We start from the raw sequence: 21114 nt of genomic DNA, 5'->3' as shown, positions 1-21114 counted from the left end.
CCTCATGCAGGATTACACATAGTAGTAGAAAGTGTAATAGAGAATTGCCCAAGATCATCTATTTACACCTTACATACCTGAGGATTTTTCAGCTTGTTGACTCTCCTCAGTTGTAAGATGTTATATATGGCTCCTTTTGCATGTTTCCTGCCCTATGCAAAAGTCTGAGATGTATGTGATTTCCTTGATATCAGTTTGCTAAATTCGGGTAAATTACAAGATAAGACCACATTCGTCACAGCAAACAATGACAGAATGTTGGTCCTTAGCAAGCGCATATATTCAGGATTATCATGTATAATTTGTTTCTTTATTTGCCAGGCAAAACACCAACAGCCCCAACGCTAAGATAGTAATAGAGAAATGGGAGATGCATGCAGATGCATGTGAACAAGGAACTAGGAGGGTGGAATGAATGTGCTGAGAAAGAACACAGTATGTTACAGATAGCCAGATAAGAAAGAGTGAAATGATGCAAAGATGAGTAACATTGAAATGGTCCCTGAAACCCATCACAGGTATTTCTAACACATCCAATCACTGCAGTATCTAAATTCCTTCCCACCCCCAACTAATGATTGTTATTAAGTTTATCCAAGAGGTCTGTGCTATTATTATTATTGCTTGTATTACCTTAGCGTTAAGACCATGCTTCCAATTCCTCTTCAGCTTAATGGCTTTTATTCATTATTTTATTTCCTTTCAATTCATCTCTTTTCTCTTCCTGCTCTGCATTTGTCAGCTTATGATGCTGTGGGAAAGCTGAAGGCTCTCTCAAAGAAATGGGCTTTTCATCTGTGACAACCTGCATCCCCATAATCACCCTTATTGTGTGTTGTTTAATGCAAAGCATGTCAGGTAAGATGTTTTTGGAATGCTCATGACGTACTTAACATTATTGTTATACTAGCATGTTTGTTGCAATGTCATGTGTATGGTTATGATGCTCCACTATGTAATATTCCCAAAGATGTGTCCTTAAGGCCTGAAACACATCCAGATAAAACTCTGTAGAGTAGAGGGGAAATTCGCACATCATTAAGGCATGCATAAAACAAACCCAGCTCAGCATTCCAGGAACAAAGGACAGGACCAGATATCAACAAAGGATCAAAAAGACTCTCGAATGAATTACTTCCAGTTTGGAACTAGGATAAGATGATGCTCACAGACATTGTTTGTCATCTGACCCAGAAAGGAGAGTGGGCAGAAGCTCCAGAGGGGAGAAGGAACATTTTAAAAAGGGGAGACGTTTTGCATTTTTTTTCTTTCTTCCACCTTCATCTACAAACACCACCAAGCAACTAAAGTGCTGACCAAAGGGGGTGGGGATCCTGGCTGAAAGGGAGTCAACCAACATGTGGTGAGAATCATCTGAGTTTGTAAGGTTGCTGAAAGTGTTAAGTTTAGTTTCGAATGCGTTTTACTTTTGTTTTTCTTGACTAAATCTGACTTACTTGCCTCTGACTTAAAATCACTGAAAATTCTTCTGTAGTTAATACATTTGTTTGTTTATTTTTCCTAAAGCAGTGCATTTGGTTTAAAAGTGTGTTGGAGATGTCATTTGAAGTAACAAGTCTGGTGCATATCAATTTCTTTGTTGAACTGACGAACAGATGTGCTTTCAGTGTTCTATGGGCAGCACTGAACACTGCAAGATGGAGGTTCCTAGGGTTGCACCTGGGCCGGGAGGTATTGGTTAGCTAGAAGCACTCACTCACTGAGTTGGGAGCAACTTACTTGCTAGAGGCTGTGCATGAACGGTTCAGGAGTGGGAATTCTCACAGCAAAGCAGAGTAGGACAGACTTCAGTAGTGGGGTACTGGAGTGACAGCAATACACCAGTCCAAGATAGAACTAGCACAGCATCCTATCCCGAAAATAGCCAGCTCTTTGCCAGAAAACTTAAGAGTCCTTGGCCTGTACACTGCATGAGCATCTTGTGTATTCCCATAACTGAGAGTCAGAATACTAGGGGTCCGAAGTAGGGAGTTCTAATATGTGAGTCAAAAGGAACGTTCCCCCCACCCAGGAGTTTTTTCTATACTTAACTCAACTTAAAGCATCTCTTCACATACCCTACTAAAGACTCTTTTCCAAACTAAACATACTCTGTTTCTTCAGCCTTTGCTCATATGGTTTGCATTCCATTTCTGTGATCATCTTTCTCACTTGCCTCTGGATCCTTTCCAGTTTCTCTACATCCTTGCTAAACATTGGTGATCAAAATTAGACACAGAACTCCAGCTGAAGCCTAACCTGTATTGAGTAGAGCGGTACTATCACTTCTCATGACTTACATGCTATGCTTCTGTTAATGCAATCTAAAATTGCATTTACTTTTCCCCACCCAATAGCATCCCACTGCTGACTCATGCAGAGTCATGTTATCCATCACAACTCCTAGGATCCATCTCAGCAATGCTGTTCCAAGCCAGTTTTCCCCTAGTCTGTATTTGTGCATTTGTTTTTTCTTCCCTAAGTGTAGCACCTTACATTTGTCTTTGTTGAATTTCATTTTGTTGTCTATATCCCATTCTCCAGTTTATCAAGATCCCTCTGAATTTTAGCTCTAAGTATCAGCAGCCCCTCCTGCCCCCACTCCCCAGCTTTATGTCATCTGCAAACTTGATCACTATGCTCTCTATACCTACAGCCAGGTCATTAATAAAGGTTTTAAACAACACTGGATGCAAAACAGATCTCTGGGGAACCCCACTTGAGACCTTCTTCTAATCGGACATCATTCCATTAATAGCTACTCTTTCTTTCTGGTTGTTTAAGCAATTATGTATCCACTTAATAGTAGTTCTGCTGAGCCCCCATTTATCCATCTTACTTATCAGAATGTCATGTGGGACTGTGTCAAAAGCCTTGCTGAAGTCCAAGCATATTATGTTCACCACATTACCCCTTATCTACCAAATCAGTTTTTCACTTAAGCAAGCATGTAGCTGTAGAGAAGATGCTTTGATGAATGAAAGTGCCATGAAAGGTAAACAATGAAAGTTAACACTTTCAGAATAAGTGAACTGTTAAAGAGTGTTAACTTGTGCAAAGGGGTTTCAGGCTAGTAGGAGGGGGATGTTAAGTGCCTCATTTATAGTGGAGTAAGAGCTTATAAAAAAGAGCTTTTCAGACTTAATGAGGCCATCCTGTCCTGCACCCAGGAATAATCTCAGAAAATGCTTCTCAAAAAGGGCTAGTTTAATTATTTTCTGTGCATTTACCCATCATTTTTTCCTTGCTTATGTTCTTCTGCCTTTTTTTCCTGAAATTTAGAGGAAAAACAGCTACAGATGAAAAGGTCCGGAAAACAAATTAACAGCCAGCTCCTGAACTGATATAAATCAGTGTCACTCCACTGACTTTAGTGCCAGTTTGCACCTACTATGGATATGGTCCTAAAAGAAAAACACAGAGCAGCCACAGCACGGCTGATGAATGCAATGGACAGAAATTTCCATCAAGACTTTTTAAACCCCAAGTCTAGCGTTTGACTTGTAGTGCGCTGAGCAGCTTACTCTCCTCACTTAGGGCTACAATTACCAATCTCACCTGGAAGCAGAGTAAAGGTGTAGGTCTGCAAGAATCGCAGCTTCTATGTTTGGGAGAACGTAGGGCCTGACAACAAGATTCCCCCCAGGAGGAGTTCAGCTGAAAAGGGGAGAGGAGAGGCAAGAAGTAGGCTGAGTTATGCTCTTCTCACCACATGACCTGGCCAGCCTCAGGAGGTAACATATACGGCCTGGCTTAAAAGGCCATAGCAATCTGGGAGATGCTCTATGCACTGAGACACTTCTGAATGCAGAATGCCTCTTGATGCAGTGTCCTAGTTAAATGCCACAATCAAGCCCTTCATCAGTTATAACAGCAATAAGAACAGCCAAAAAGACACCAATGTACATAGGATCTAAACCTCTACCATATGCGCAGGCAAAATTCCCCTTGATAGAGCAAGTTTTGTTTTAGCATGGTGTGCAGGATTAAGTCCAAAGAATTTAGTTCTTCCTTTTATATCTAAGAATACAAATATACTTCCTTTTTTCTATAAAATATAGTATTCTGGGGTGATATCCTCAAACACAGAAAATAAATCTGTATTCACTACACAGGTTGGGAGAGAGAGATAAACGAAAATAATTACACTCTAGTAATAGAGCTGTCAGAATAAAGCTCTTTCACAATTTCCATTATCAACCTTCTTTCCCTTCCTATTTTTATATTTTTAAAATTAGATGTCAAAATTAGTATTAACATTCACACATAAAGCACTTTACAGAGTATAACACATTCCCTGCCCCAAAGAGATTACAGTCTGACAAAGATAGGAAAAAATATGGGAAAAAAGGTCAAGAGAGTGAAGACAGATTATAAAAAAAGAAGGAAGGAAGGAAATACGGTGTTTCTGGAACAAATGGAATGTAAACAGGTAAGTGAAAGAAGAGGTGGGAGCATTGGTAGATACAAAGTGAGATATTGTTCTGCATAAAGGGGGAAGTGCAACAGAATGCACAAGCCTGGGCATCATAGAAGGGACTAAGGGAGCTGTAAAACAAGATGGATGGGGAAAACACAGGGAATGGATTGGCAATATATTCCCTTCAAAATGAAATGCAGTGCACAAGGCAGACTGCGTCCAAGGATGTTTTCATGTCCATAATTGTGTATATTTAAATATAGCCACCAAAACCAGAACTATTGTTTGTTTTAGGTTTTTTTTCCAGACATGTCTGTTCCTCAGATGAAAAGTTATGGGTCATTAGTCTATAATGTGAACTAGAACATTTTTAGGTTAAAAATAATACATTCTTCATTAAAGAACTCCATTGCGTTATGGTCTTGCAGTGTATGTGACACCTATCGCACATGAATCATGATTTATTTATACCAGACCCAAAGCAACACTTCGATTCAATTGGGTAAGAAAACAGAGTCGAAGTCTACATCTCACTGGTTTTGTTAAAGTAAAACAGACCCAACATAATGGGCTAGATTCTGATACCCTTCCTCCCACAGAGTAATCTCTCTCTCCATTAGCAGTCATACTGATTTCAATGAGACTACTCACAGACTAATATACTATACAATGTGAGTAAAGGTATCACAGTCTGACCCTATTAGAATGAAGGATGAATGAACCAGAGAGAATGAAAGAACCAATCCAAACTACAGCCCACAGTGCAAACCAAACCTTGATCTTCTTCAAGTAGCAATAGGCAAGAGTTGCAAAATTCAGACCAGGACTCTCTACCCTAAAGCTTGGGAATGGTTCGCCCACTTCAAACCCCAGGATTTTGGCTTGTCCTATTAGTGAACTTGGGTGGCAAAGTTCATATCTAGATTTCCTTAGGGCTTCTAGATCTGCAATTTGAGCTGATCTCTACATCTGAAAAATCTCTAGGTTTCTCTCTCTTTTTTAAATGTATCTGCACTGAGTGGACAAGACCCACAGGTGGAGAAGTTGGCATAGCTCTACTAAGCCAGGACATGGGCTAGATTCCCAGCTGCTTCAGACCAACACCAGGAATAAAACACCACCAGGAAACAACTATGCTCATAGTATCTCAGAGGTGGCTAAAACCAGGAAGTACTGGATGTCACACGGTTTCCAGCTAGAATTCCAGATCAGAGGGATTCAGGTAATGTTTGAATACATTCCCAAGCTTTTTGAACTCCGCCTCCAAACCTGTAAAATATTCACTCATTAGTCTGAAAATAGTTATTTTTATATTCACAATGATGTGGTGAATCCTAATATATAAAGTCCTAAATTCCTAGCTAGCTCAGGAATCACTCCCGTCTTCCTGTCATACTCCTACAAGAAGGGCTAGTCAGGGAAAGTCAAGATGGAACTCCCTCAGAATGAAAGAGAGAAGTGCATGCAAGGCATTCTTTTTGACTTTCTTGCCTGGACTTCAGGAGGGGCACAGGACCCTGATTGCTTGGGGCTCATTGCACGATCAGGGTCTAAGGTTTTTTTCTTCCACAAAGAACTGATTGAGATATTAAGTAGCAGTACAGTTATTATTTGTTTTCTTTTTCAAAGGTCTAAAATCTGATAGGCCCTATTTTCCTTAGGTAGAAAATGGGCACAAAATAATTTAACATATAATTGCAGAAGAAGGCATCATGCTGGTTGGATATGGGGGTCGGAGTGCATTTAGTATATGGTTTAACATCAGTATGTCAAAATCATAATAATTCATGTGAGATATGTCATGTCAGGTACTGTTAGAAAGGTTAAATTGTGTTAGGTAAGATGATAATACTTATGTTCATGTGTGATATGTGTAATGGAAGTTATGGACATATTTGAAATATCTGTATTTCAAATTGTGCTGCCTGGGCAACACCCCAGACAATGGCAGCAGGACAACAGCCTGCTTAATGGTCCATTAAGACACTCCCAGGTGCAAGGGGCCCAGGGAAAAAGTCAGAAGTATATCTGATAAGTCACCAGGACTTGCTCATGTGACTCTGAACTCCATTTTGATTCCTGTAAAATTCCAGTGACAGCATGGCTAGTGCCAAAGGGTATATAAGGCAGAGGCCTGGAGAACCATTTTGTCTTTCAGCCGGGATTCAACTTCAGCTACCAACCTACCTCTGGATCAATTCATCTGCAACTGAACTGAAGCTGTGAAACAAAGGACTGAGACCCATCCAAGTACTGGATGTATACCAGAGGACTATACAAGTCTGCAAACTCCACAATTCTTCTAGAAACCTGATGTATATGGACTTTCAAATCATTTGTATGTATCTGATTGCTCTAATCCTTTAACATTTCTCTTATTATTTGTTCCTTTCTTTTGTAATAAACCTTTAGTTTTAGTTACTAAAGGACTGGCTGGCAGCATAGTATTTTGGGTAAGATCCAAACTTACATTGATCTGGTACTGTGGCTGACCCTTTGGGGTCAGAGGGAACCTTTTTAGTAAAGAGCATACAGTTTAAATAACTGGTCTCTCTACTGGACCTAGTGGCTGATTGGGAGCCAGAGACTGAAATGCAGTAAAGGGGGCTATGTGTATTTGTATACTGGCTTCTTGATAACCAGTGTGGGAAATCAGAAGCACAGTTTGTGGCTGGTTGGGAAGTCTGGCTTCAGTGCTACCCACCAGTGCTGGGAGAATCTGCTCTCCTTTTGCAGCCTGCCCTCACCTTGGCATTTTCAGGTGGCTACCCTAGGCACTGGATGGGTCACAGAAGACATCTGTAGGTTTTTATATTTGTCCAGATTTTTTCCTAATCTATGGCATTTCACTTGCTCTCTCTCAATACCAACCTCAGCTCAGAGGTGTGAAAAATTGGGATGGAGAGGAGGGTTATAGGTGCCTCTATTAGACAAAGCCCCAAATATTGGGACTATCCCTATATAATTGGGACATCTGGTCACCCTATCCAGTGGCTAGCACTAGCCTAAGACTCATGAGAGCAGAGAGACCTGTTCTGCCCCAGATTGTCTGTGTGACATTGGCCTCTCAGTGCCACAGTTCCTCGGGTATATAATGGAGATATTTTCCTTCATGATGGAGAGATTTGGGTGTGGACTGTAGACTTGGGAGCCTTGAACCTGGGACCTGATGAAATTATTATTGTAGTGATTCCTAGAATGAAGAACTGTTTGCTGTAATGATTCCTGGGCTGACATCTTATTAAAAGGGACATGGCCGGCCTCCAACCTCTAGTTAATGTGTGCTGCCTTCCCAGGCTGCCATGTTGAAAGCTATCGCTGCTCCAGTTGGGGAAATGAAGCTAAGACACACGTGTAGAGCCACATCAGACCACAAGGGGGTGCTCAGGGACTGTCCTCTCCTTTACAGGGCCAGATAGTTATCATAAATTGTTACATCAATCTTGTTGAAAAGTGCATGATTCCATCTATATCAACATACCAGTGCTATGCTCAAAAACCACACTTGCACAGTCCTGAGGACTTCAGCTTCCAGCTTGAGTGTGCCTTCGTGATCTACACACAACTGAACATGGGGTGAATGCACAAAGTTGGCATAGATAAATGGCGATGTTTTTCTTTTAAGTCTTTCAAGTCAAGCTATTTCACCAAGTGGATCGGGGTGCACATTAGCGATGTGAACGCTGTCTCATTTCATTAAGGAATGCTCATGAAAAGGTGTACACTGTACAACAAGTCATGTTTGTTATTTGTTGAGAACTGAGGGGATGTTATTCAGAACACATATCGATGGTCCCTGCTTTAAAGAATTTACAAGTAATTTATAATTTTAATAATTTTATAATTTATAAATTTATAAGTAATGCAACATGAGTCTGGTTGTAAAGACAACCCTCATTACAGCACAGCATCCAGTTATGAGCAGAGCCAGCCAAAGTTTTGGTGTAAAACAGTTTTCTGTCAGAAAATGCCATTTTGATGAAACTGAAGTTTTAGGAAAATTGTATTGATTTAGACACTATATCAATTTGGAAAAAAAATGGAAAAGAACACTTCAAAATGTATCACTGTCCCTTTTTGGCATTTTTCAGAACCAAAAGTATCACTTTTTGTTTAGAAATGTTATATTAAAAAAATTAAAAGGATTGAAATCTAAGCAAAACATTCTGAATTTATCAAAATAAAATATTTCAATTCACTTGAACTTTTTTTTGGGGGGGAGGGGGTGAAGGAATTTCATTTTATCAAAAAACACTTCAAAAACCATAATTTTGGGGTTTTATCCTGATTCAGGATTATTTTTATTTTGAAATCTTCAAAGTTTTCATAGGCCAGAAAATCCATTTTCCAACCAGCTCTGTTATGAACTAATAATTTGTTGCTGGATGGTAGGCTACACTTGGCCACTTTATCCTCTCTCTCTTTAAATACCTTGCAGCATTAACAATTGGTAAATAAAAAAAACACACATATTGAGAATTTTAGACCAAATAATCCAACACAGACAAAGGTATGGTCTTAGGTAAGAAGAAGGTCATAGAATGCAGAAAGAAAACCAGGACCACAGTGAGAATTGCTGCATACTAAGAGATAATTCACACAAACAGGCTAGACAGAAACAGATGGGAAGAGGGAACGTGTTGACTAATGACACCTGACTGCCAGATGACCCTGTACGTTTGAGTGCTGTTATGACACCTGAAATGGTGCCAGCAGCCAGTTAGAACGGCCCTGTTCCCCCTCACATTTCATTAAACAGACTAACCTTGGTCTTCTGTAGTACACAGGGACATGTGAACACAATGCAATGGAGATTATACAGCATCCCCAGAAACTATATTCTTTTGACTGGGCAGGCCTTGTATCAGCAGTTTACCCAGGAGCTATTCAACTGACTGTTTGCTGTCAGCATTGTATTCGATTGTGTGTACTGGCGGATTTGTTCCTTTAAAATGCCTTGTGTGTGACACATCCCATGCTCACGGCAGCTGTACCACTATGTTCTGTAGACAGAAGAGGAATATGAGCATTGGGCTAGACTGTGAGGCCCTTATGTAGGGCAGAATTGTGCCCTTGCATATGGCAGGTTCAAGAGAGACAAAGGGTGTAAAATCACTCCCATTCCCCCACACAGGCTACCGTTGTTACAGGTCACATTAAGGTGGGGGGAAACGACGGGAGAAAGCAGCCGTCACTTGGCCACTAGTGTCCCTCCGGCGCAGACAGGTAAGAGCAGGGCACTCCGGATTCACCTCCCTGCCCCCTGAACACTGGCCAGTGCAGCTTACATCTCTACAAGTCTAGCTCTGTGGCTGGGGGCTGTACCAGACTCACATCAGCTGTGGGTTGGGCACAGAGCGGGACATGTAACACACACTGAGCAGTGCCTTTTGTTTGCCCCATGGCTGCCTTTCCCCCATGCAACAGAACCACCACGGTTCTGCAGAGACTGGATGGGTCCGCACAGCAAAGAAAAACCCATGGCTGACTCATCCCAGCCGATTCAGGCTGTGGAGCTGCTTCATTGCAGTATAGACTTTCGGGCTCAGCCTAGTCTGGGCTCTGGGATCCTGCGGAGTGGGGGGGGGGGGGGGAAGGTCCCACAGCCTGGAAGTCTACACAGCAATGAAACAGCCCTGCAGCAGCCAACGTCCGAGTCGGCTGGCACGGGCCAGCTGCGGGTTTTTCTTTGCTGTGTAGACAGACTTTTAGAGGCCTGTTGAAACCCCTGTGCCCAGCTTGTAAGATACAAGAAACAGAACACATTAGCATATTAATATGGATCCAAAATTTATAGTGAAAGACTGATATGTGCATTTATCTATTCAAATTTACAGTATCCACTATGCAAACTTCAGTGTTTTGGCCATTCATTCCAAATGGGATAAGTCGCATGATGAGTTTATGTCTTTCAACTTTTTATTATACAGGAGAAAAATCATTCTTAATTTATAGGGATACAAAACGCACCCAAGCTTTTGCATTTTAGCAACTTAGAAATAACTCAATACATATATTTCTTGAATAACAAACAAACCAAAAAAAAGATGCTTTGGGCTGGGACTTTTTATGCCAAGTCACAGCCCAGAGCGAATTTTTATGGCAAAATTATAAGCCCCAAAAATATGGGTTAATAATGGAAATCCTGACAGGCCTTAGCAGGTGCTGCTAAAACATCTTAAATTTGATTCAGGAGTGGTTTTCAATAATGCTTTTCCAAGGCAGTCTGTTGGGGATTGCTAGGAATATAATATTTTCCCCCCACTGATTCAGTGTACTTGATGACAGTGTTGGTATTTTAGGGCAGAACAAGCCTTTGAGGCCTAAGAAGCCCACAGCCTTCAGCTCCCTCGCCCCCCAGTATTGGAGACCCTATAAACATCAGTGCTAAGCTCAACTTTCATTTAACAAAACAGTAAATTGTCTAGCTCCATGCCGTTGAGAAATTAGACTAGAAAACATGAAGAACTGAAGATCTGTCCCTGATTTTCCTAACGACAGCAAATTATTCATGTAGGCCTGGCTTTTGGAGCCCATGAAACCATGGCAGAGGATTACTTGATTTTCTGGGGATGTGTAATAAACGGATTCCTAATTGGGGCTGTTCCTGCCACCACAATGCCCTCCCCCAAAGCTGAATTAGCTCCTTTGCTGTCATGCCACCATAGTCATGTATAATAAGGGGACCCACCCTGTGACCTCGGTCAATTCACTTCCCTTGTCTGTTTCCCCTCTCACTCTTTGTCTGTCTAGATGGTAAACAGGGTAGGAAATGTCTCTCACTGTGCCTTTGTACAGCACCTAGCACAATGGGGACCTGATCTTGTTTGGAGACTGCTAGCTGCTATTGCAATACTACTGCAAAGGACCAATTTCCTTTGTTTATTTGGAGAACTCTATCTTGAAAGAAAAAATAAGTCTTATGTGGTGGTCAGCTCTTCACAACCCGCAACATAAGAAGCTGGGCTCTACTTCTGCAGCAGAAAAGGCTGGTCTGGCTTGCGCTCCATCATTCCCATAATTATATGAGCATGGAGGATTTTTCCAGTTGGGAGGTGTGATCAGAGCCCTGAATTTTGTTCTTCACTCACTTTCAATATAAAGTTGCTTCAATTAAGTTTGGGGTGTGCCCATAATCTCATTTAACTACCTTCTCCATCCCCCCCCCCCACCCCTGCCAATCCTGTGCACAGTGATGTAATCACAGTGAAAAGGAGCTGAAAAATCAGAGGGGCATACATTTTAGGGTAGGTTGGGGGTTGGCTGTAGAATTCTTTCACAGCTCATCCCAGACTGACCTGTTTTCGGCTAGCATTTCTCAGGTTTGTCTCTGTATGTGGGTGTGTTTGCTACTAAGTGAGGTGCCAGGGTGGGTGATCCTATCACTGAAACAATGGAAATATCCTCTTTCAGCATCAGCTCTCCAGTGGCACCAGAAACAGAATGGCTGCCCCTCTTTTCAGTTTGTTAGCAGAAAACACCCCAGATTGCGAGCAAAAGATGAAAGGTAATAATTATGGGTCCAGAAAACTGTGAATACATACGTGAATTCACTGTCGTAAAAATATATCTTTCCTGCCTATTTTGATTATGCTGCTCAACACCATTAAGTCTTGTTTCAAGAGGGCTTTAATTTCATAGTCCTTGGTTTAAACCAGATTCTTCTACATGCTGAACTTCCTAATAGAGCAGCCCCATTAGTAAACTACATTTATGCTAATGTACTTGCTTGGAGTGATAATTATCACAGCCCTTAGCCCTGTTCCTTGGCACTGTGAGTGTGTCGAGTGGGACTGGTATAGCATTACAATTATACAATTAGCCTTGTCATGGCAAGCAGCTTTGGGAATAGAGACATCTTGAAGTTTAAAATGTGGACAGCTGATAGATGACTGTCATTAAACTCATCCTTTGTTCGCTCTGTGATGGAATAAGTCACTGAGCTGTAGGCGAGAGTTCCTTAATGAAAAAGAAAGACCTTGAACCACAGCCACTCTTTGTCACCTCCTTGCAACCTTTCCATTCACCCCTGTTTCCTCCCACTGCACACACATTCTGGCCATCTCTCACCCCTGACTGCTGCCAAGTAACAGAAGCTGTCTCCAACAGGCTGTTGCTTATCAATCAAATCCCCACAAAGAGAGTCAAACCGCTCCTCTCCTAACGGTGCAGCCAGATGTCCTTAATCTCAGTCCCCTTTTTACTGCATCCCTCACTTTTCACGTCTGTAGTGGAGACTGAAACGGACGCACATTAGAGATGCGAAGGCAATACAACAGTTGCCACTTCTAGACCAGCTTCTCAGCTGATGTTGATCTATATAATACTTCTGAAATCACTAGAGCCATGGTGATTTACACCAGTGGACAATCTGGCTCTGAATCTTCACCCCAGCTGACTACCAAATACTCAGCTAAAAAGGCTGGCATGGAAGGAAGTTACAGTGGCAGAAAACAGTCATGATATCCCATTTGCCAGTTGAGGTGAGTGGGGCCCATAAAGTCAGCAGGGCTCACCAGGAGAGAGGTGTAGCCAAGGTAGCAGGAAGATGCCCTGAATACGGAGATTCCTTCAGCAACCTTTGGCTTGAGGGCTCCTATACAACCCCTGCTGCAAACCAATATCACCCAGTCTCCCGGAGGGAGGAAGAACGCTCAGGGAGAATGACAGAATGCCCGTATGCCTGGGGAGGACTCTCACCTTGGACAGGGATGTGGATTTGTGTCTCCCTTCAACAGTTTAGCTTCAGCGAATTTGATCCCAGCGGCTTTTCCTTCCAGTTCCATTTTCTAGTGTATTTTCAAATCTTTTCTCTATATAGCTGGATAATTGAGGTTGTGCAGGCCCATGGTTGATGTAATTTGAGAAGCGTTTATATTCAAAAGATGTAAAATAATCCCCCACAGGACTTGATTTTCCTTCTGCGGCATGCCACTATATCAAACTGCTTCTCCTTCAGCTTATTATTATTCTAAAGGAACACTTATAGAATCACTGTCCTCTAAAATGTGATAAGCAGGCTTTGCAGTCTCCGGAGGGACCAGAGATTGAACGGGGGACTCAGGACACCTGGGTACTATTCCAGGCATGGCTAGTCTTGCTGTGTGAATTAGGGCAAGTCACTTCTCCGCTCTGTGCTTTTGTTTCCCTTCCCACCCTTTCTCTGCCTTGCCCATTTAGGTTGTAAGCTCTTCAGGGTAGGAACTTTCTCTGTGCTTGTATAGGGAGGCCCCAATCTCAGCAGTACTAATGAACGGAGCCCTAATTTTTAAGGTGGTCCTTTCAGAACAATATTGAAGCATTTGGGAGGGCTGTATACAGTCGCGTTCACTGCCACTTCTTCACTGTACCTGCCCTGTGAATTAGGCATGCAAAGCTGTAGATCCTGTTTTATTCATCAGCACTTGTCTGAAACAAGATTTTTAGATTCCAATCTCTTACACTCAGTAGCACCTCAATACACAAGACATCACATTCCGTTCAACAGGACCACTAGTGGAAAAGGGTACTATTCACTCTGAGTAACAGCACCAGAATCTGGCCCAAAATAAGAACACTTTATTTCATGGTCTTACGTAGTGGCTGCAGACCATACATGTGTAAAAGCCTTCAGACAGTATTTTGCTCTACCTGCATGTGTTAAAAAAAACGTATGACCTGTATTCAAGCCTTAACAGGTTCAAGTAACACCAAGCAAAGAGCTTCCATCAACTTGCCAGGAAGGATATTTGGATGTGTTGGGCAGCTTTTTGTCACTGTCCAAGGTCTTGGTTTCAAGTTCTGATGCAACATGTTTTTCATCTTGTGGAATTTTAAGGGTTTATTTTACATGGTTAGGCACAACATGCTGTAATCTTAAGGATTAAGATTTTAAAGGTATTTAGGTGCCTACACTCCCATTGAAATAAATAGGAGCAAAGCACCTACACATCTTTACAAATTGGGTCCTCTGTAATTTTATTAAAAAGCTGTATTAAACAAGTGCTTATAAAAGACACTGGATCAACAGCCTTGGAGAAGAGGAGCAGCAAGACAACAACAGTACAAACGTCCTCATACTGCCCTACACTAAGTGCCTCAGAGCCAGATCTCCAAAGATATTTAGGTACTTAAAGATGTAGATATTTCATGTAGTGGGATTTTCAAAGTCAAGAGTTGAGAGTTAAGTGCCTGCATTTTAGGTGCCTAAAACTTTTGAAAAATTGGGCCCTCAGTCCATTTCTAGAATGACTAGTGCTAACATTTTAGGCTCCATGATTATTTACTCCATCTTTGGCTTCTCAGGCAGGTCAGAAAAGAATCTTAAGAGCAACTAGTCAAAGACTCAAAACCTAAAAGCAATAAATGTTAAGTACATCAAACGACCAGTGGAGGCCACTGGGGATCAAGGTGTTAAAGGAGTACTCAAGGAAGAGAAGACCATTGCAGGAAAGCTAAACTAATTCTCTGCACTTATCTTCACTGCAGAGGATGTGAGGGAGATTCCCACACCTTTTCATATGACAAATCTAATCATCCCAGACTGAGATGTCAAGAGAGAGGTTTTAGAACAAACTGATAAATTAAATAGTAATTTGTCATCAGGACCAGATGATATTCACCCAAGAGTTCTGAACAATCTCGAATATGATATTGCGTAACTACTAACTGTGGTCTGTATATCAACTTTTGTAGTGGATGAGTGGAGGATAGCTAATGTGACTCAAATTCAAAAAAAAAAAAAAAAAAAAAAAAGACTCTAGAGATAATCCTGGCAACTACAGGCCGTTAAACCTAATTTCAATACGAGGCAAACTAGTTGAAACTGTAGTAAAGAACAGAACTATCAGACACATGGATGAACATGATTTGTTGGGGAAGACACAACATGGCTTTTGTAAAGGAAACCATGCCTCACCAATCTATTGAATTCTTTGAGGGGGACAAAAATATGTGGACCAGGGTGATCCGGTGGATATAGTGTACTTAGATTTTCAGAAAGCTTTAAACAAGTTCCCTCACCAAAGGCTCTTAAGCAAAGTAAGCAGTCATGGGATAAAAGGGAAGGTCCTCTCATGGATCAGTAACTAGTTAAAGAGACAGTAAACATAGGGTAGAAATAAATGGTCAATTTTCAGAATGGAGCGAGGTACATAGTGATGTTCTCCAGGGATCTGTAGTGGGACAAGTACTGTTCAATGTATTCATAAATGATTTGGAAAGAAGGGTAAACAGTGAGTTGGCAAAATTTGCAGATGATACAAAATTATTAAAGATAGTTAAGTCCAAAGTAGACTGCAAAGAGTTACAAAGGAAATTCACAAAACTGGGTGACTGGGCAAGAAAATGGCAGGCGAAATTTAAGGTTGATAAATGCAAAGTAACAGTTTGGAAAACATAATCCCAACTATACATACAAAATGATGCAAGTTAAATCTATTGTTATCACTCAAAAAAGATCTTGGAGTCATCATATATAGTTGTCTGAAAACATCTGCTCACCATGTGGTGGCAATCAAAACAGCTAACTGATTGTTAGGAACCATTAAGAAAAGGATAGATAATAAAACAGAAAATATCATTATGCCATTATATTAATCCATGGTACACCCACACCTTGAGTACTGTGTGCAGTTCTAGTCACCCCATCTTAAAAATATATATATATTTTAGGATTGGGAAAGGTACAGAGAAGGGCAAAAAAAAAAAAAGATTAAGGGTCTGGAACAGCTTCCATATGAGGAGAGCTTAAAAAGACTGGTACTTTTCTTCTTGGAAAAGAGATGACTGAGGAGAGACATGATGGAGGTCTATAAAATCTTGACTGGTGTGGAGAAAGTGAATAAGGAAATGTTATTTACCCCTTCACATAACACAAGAACCAGGAATCACACCAAATGAAATTAATAGGCGGCAGGTTTAAAAGAAACAAAAGGAAGTACTTCACACAATGCACAGTTAACCTGTGGAACTCATTGCAAGGGGATGTTGAGAAGATCAAAACTATAAGAGGGTAAAAAACACAAACAAACAGACAAAAAAAAACTAGATAAGTTCATGCAGGATAGGTCCATCAATGGCTATTAGCCAAGATGGTCAGGGTTGGAAAAACATGCTCTAATTGTCCCTGCCCTCTGAATGCCAGAAGCTAGGAGCGGACTAATCACTTGAATCACTTGCCTGTTCTGTACATTCCCTCTGAAGTGCCTGGCATTGGCCATTGCTGGAAGACAGAATACTAGTGTACATGGACCATTGGTCTGAGCCAGTATGGCCATTCTTATGTTCTCAGAAACTATTAAGACAGCCACTCTCGCTCACCTTGAGCAGTTCTTATTGTGAGAGTCACCTTTGCAGACCTTATTGCTTTGTTGCACTTCAGTTTCTTGGGATTCCATGTAAAGTCAAGGACAGCTGAACCCTCAAGCCAATAGAAGGTTTAGAATGCTGGGCAAAAAGGTCAAAGGTTCATTCCCAAGCAAGACACGTGAACATGATTCGTCTGATGTGTATCCCAAAAAGCACTGGAGGCATTTGTGTTTCTGTAGATTAGGGGACCGGTATTCCCGTAGCTATTGACCATATTTTATTTTGAACATGCGAGATTGCTGCACTTCTGTGACTTTCATCTTTGGAATAAGAAGTTAAACTGCTGGAAAGAAAGTGCAATTAGCTTACAATGATCTAATAATCAAAATAAAGCATACACAGTTCATGCAAGCAAAGAAATTCAGCTAAGCTCTCATTCACTTGGAAGTGAAAAATACTTAATAACCACCCTATAGTCAATCTTCAAAGAAGATCACCAGAGGAATACTGACCCTGGCAACAAGGCCTAGTTCCAGTCTAGCTTTTGCATCTAGTAATAAGAAAATACAGACAGCTGGAAGTGAACACCCAGGAAGCATTAGTGAACTCTGAAGAAACGCTTTCAATACACAACAGCCTGCACAATGCCAGACAAAGACAGTGGGAATCGTGCATTTTGCAATCATGGCAATTTAATTTTAAATTATTCACAAAAATAAATCCAACCCCCAAAATAAAGACTTTACCACCTCCTTCATTCCTGTTCTTAGAGAAAACGGCCTTCAGAACCAGACGGGATGAAACAAGGATACATGCAATGAAAGACAGACATCACAAACTGCCTCAGGCAGCTGAACATGTATCTGGGAGGTCACTAAATGTCCTTTGGCTCCCGTTAAACCCAACTGCATTTTTGGTGGCCTTCAGAAAGGCACAATAAAGCTTTTCAACGTGCCTAAAAAAAGTGAGAGGTTGAGAGAAATTCCCATGCCCAGAGGGAGCTTGCAAACTGAACCGTGAGGGTCCAGGGATATAGATGCTCAAAAGGTAAAGCATCTTCAGTCAGCTATCTAGTGCAAATTAGTTTGACGCAACAGCCTGCTTCAGGATTCACTCAGTTGGCAACTTGGCAGTATTTGAAGGCAAACTGAATCTTTCTATTTTCAGCCTGCCATGTGATTCCCATCATCATTTAAGATGACTGATGAGTGGCAAAGCAATACCGCTATTCGCCTGCAATTAGGATCCATCCTGCATGTTTATTCCACTTTTTGGAGTAAGGGCACTCCCTCTGCTGTGCTCCGAAAGATGCTTTTCATCATCATTACCCCAAACATTTGTCCATGCTCTGCCTTTAAATGATAGACAGCCTTATCAGAGAGTCTCAAGCCAGAAGGAACTATCTACTCTAACCTCCTGCACATCATAAGCCACTAAAAACCCCACCCAGTTATCACTGTATTGAACCCGATAACCTGGATTTTGTGCCACAAATTGAGAATAGGAAGAAATGAGGTGCACCAATGCCTAAGGTCCCGCTACAATGGCAGGGAATTGATTTGGTGAGACACACCCAGACCATGTAAAGTTGCAAGGAGAGGAGTCTGAGAATTTCCATAGGGCGAGTGCCATGGTATACAGAGATAATGCTGTGCAATATTAGCATGTGACTGAGTTAAAACCATCCCACATGCTGTGTAGGTATTTCCTCTGCTCTATGGTACCTTCATATTGATTTCACACTCAGGGCTAGATTGCGCTTGACCTTTATGCACATGTGCTGATGGGCAGGGGAAGTCTCAACATTCTCTTTCCCCCATGAACCTTCCATTCAAAAGCCAGGCACAATCAGAATCTCTGAGCTCAAGGAAGCATCTAAACACTTTGAAGTTTACCCATCGCTGGTTTTACTGCACCAGCATCGTGCACCCAATGGTTGCAGAAACCTTCCCAACTAAAGGAGCCATCTCACCACCTTGTCCCATAGAAATGCACTGATAAGCCTGCAGCGGCAGAATGGAGAACGTCCCATGAAATATGTATGATACTCCCGTTCTCAGCCCTCTTGCAAACTAATAGGGATAACTGCATGGAAAACAAAGGCAGGCAAAATAAAGGGAGATGCACATTAAGAAATTAAGAGGAGGCAGATCCAATCAAGCTGTGACTGCAAAGAACTAAAAGGGCAACTATGTCTAGCATGCAATATGCAGTCTCAAGGAAAACAGCTGCTCATAACAGTTTCCCTTGCGAGGAGCCAAGCAGATGACCCTGATGTTGTAACATGAGGCCAAATTAAAATTAACCATATGCCACTGCGATGAGGAGAAAGACGGATTAATTAAACTTTGCTTCTTCCCCTCAATAGGAGGTCACCTTTCGTTCCAGGGAATTTCCCTCCCTCTTCCTCAGGGTTCATCTGTTAATATTACACTTTTAGTCTACCCTTCCTTGGAGTGCTCGAGAACAGAATAGCTTAGTTTTCATGTATTTGTATTACCTCACCTCCTTCTCCCACTACACACACGCACACACCAAGGAGAGATTTAGGCTACAATTTTCAAACAAACCTAGGCCCATAAATCCACACACAATCCCTTAAATTAGGTGCCTCAAATTTTGGATTAATCTCTTTCTGAGGTGCAGCTCCCTCCGCTACTCATCCGTGTGCTTCTGCTGCAGCTACTGTAGAATTAGCCCCTCCAGACATAGCTACTAAAGAGGAATAACGAGTAACATTATGGGTCTCATCAGGATATGCCAATGGGAGTTTGGTCTCAATATCCACTGCACAACCAGGTACTAGTGTAAACAGTCACACTTACTAAGGTCCCTTATGCCACTCTGGTTGCCATACATGCGAGAGAGATACCATTCTGGTAGTGTACAATGGATGTAAATTGTACTCCCTTAACACTTCCAAATCTTTTCATTCATTGTGACTTGATACCTAAATAAGTGGTTCAAATCACATCATTAAATGCCAACTTATTTGCTACAACAAATATGTGAACACCACACCATGTAAGGAGTGTATTAAGGCTGAATTTACAGTCTACTGTTATTACATCTCAATTGATGCTCTTTGAACAATCCAGTAGACATCTGAACTACAAAGCCTTCATTCTTACGCAGGCAAATCCCAGTGAAGTCAGGGGAAGGTACGCCTGAATGACGAGAGCAGGCATTCACTATTTAGCATGCCACAGGGCCAAGCGTTATTACCCTCCAACCTCAGCTGTTGTGATAGGCCCTAAACATAGTATAACCGCTATGGTTCCCAGAGAAGGGAGGGAATATTTCTCTGCAGGGCAGTGTGTAGGCAAGTGGCTGGGCAGCATATCAAGATATGGCTGAGAATGCAAAAAGGAAGATTGGTGAGTGGATTCACACAGACCTAAAAGCCTCAACCAGGTTGCTCCAGTGGCTAGTACAGGCCATCGGCTGAAGCAGCAGCAAAAGAAGTTGCATAAACATTCTGTGTCAAGACTCAGATCTAGGAAAAAGGAGGCCTTTCCTCTTCAAGTCTTCCAAGACTCCACAATAAACAATGCTTTGTGTATCAGGCTGAGTCAGATTGTTACCTCACCAGTATATATTGTACTATTACACAGAGTACTGGCGGTAATAAAAAAGGTTACCAAACTTTCTTATAAGAATAGATTTTTCTCTCGTTTTCTGCATAGGAATTGGTACTGCTGATTTTTTGGAAATGACTGTGTTCATTTGTTTGGTCCTGGAAACATCCAAAAATCTGTCTGACCTTACCTTGGCTATCTGGACACACCAGTTCAACAGGAGCTGAGAGCCAATGTTGTCCTTGTGTTCATGAACGTAGTCCAACAAGCAGCCATGGGGCATCAGCTGAGTGACTAGTTGAATGGTAGGGCTCAAGCAGACACCCAGCAATCGCACCAGGTGTGGATGATCCATGCTTGCCATGATAAGCGCTTCCTGTAACAACAAAAACATCCCAAATCCATCATTTCATTCAGAGATTTCATTCACTGCAGCCTTACAGCTCCCCACACACTGTCTAAAGGGGTTTTGCGTCCCCTGACGTACAATAACAGTTCACACTATCTTCCTGTTGGGATGAGATAACACAAACTGCTCTTTAGCAAGATCCAAACGGATGTAATTTATGTTACACAATACTAAACAATGGCCTGGTCATCAGTTGGTGTAAAGAAGCATAGCTCCACTGACAGCTGCGTAGGGAAAATCTGCCCTGTCCCACGGCAGCTGCCTTTTGATCTGACAGTCCCCGGAGGAGGTAACAGTGATGTAGCTGATCATATTCATAGCATGAGACCTATTTCTCCCAAAAAGATGTAGTTACTAATACCTATTTCCTTGAATTTTTCCCAAAACATGGAGCAGACCACTTGGCATTAAGCAACCGT

General features: G+C 41.6%; 1 protein-coding gene across 11 annotated transcripts in view; it reads right to left on the bottom strand.

Moving 5' to 3' along the window:
- The window catches only part of ERBB4 (erb-b2 receptor tyrosine kinase 4), an 885692-nt gene that overhangs the window by 108129 nt on the left and 756449 nt on the right, over positions 1 to 21114 (bottom strand). For all 11 annotated transcript variants that reach the window (XM_067548716.1, XM_067548717.1, XM_067548721.1 and 8 more), the window contains one exon: positions 20477 to 20662. In XM_067548716.1, the coding sequence (XP_067404817.1) occupies positions 20477 to 20662 (186 nt within the window). The remainder of the gene's footprint in view (positions 1 to 20476; positions 20663 to 21114) is intronic.

Source organism: Emydura macquarii, unplaced genomic scaffold, assembly GCF_026122565.2.
Source record: "Emydura macquarii macquarii isolate MOO-44397 ecotype Brisbane River unplaced genomic scaffold, CSIRO-AGI_Emac_v2 contig_1253, whole genome shotgun sequence".
Lineage (NCBI taxonomy): Eukaryota > Metazoa > Chordata > Testudines > Chelidae > Emydura > Emydura macquarii.
This window is presented reverse-complemented; position numbering and strand designations above follow the sequence as displayed.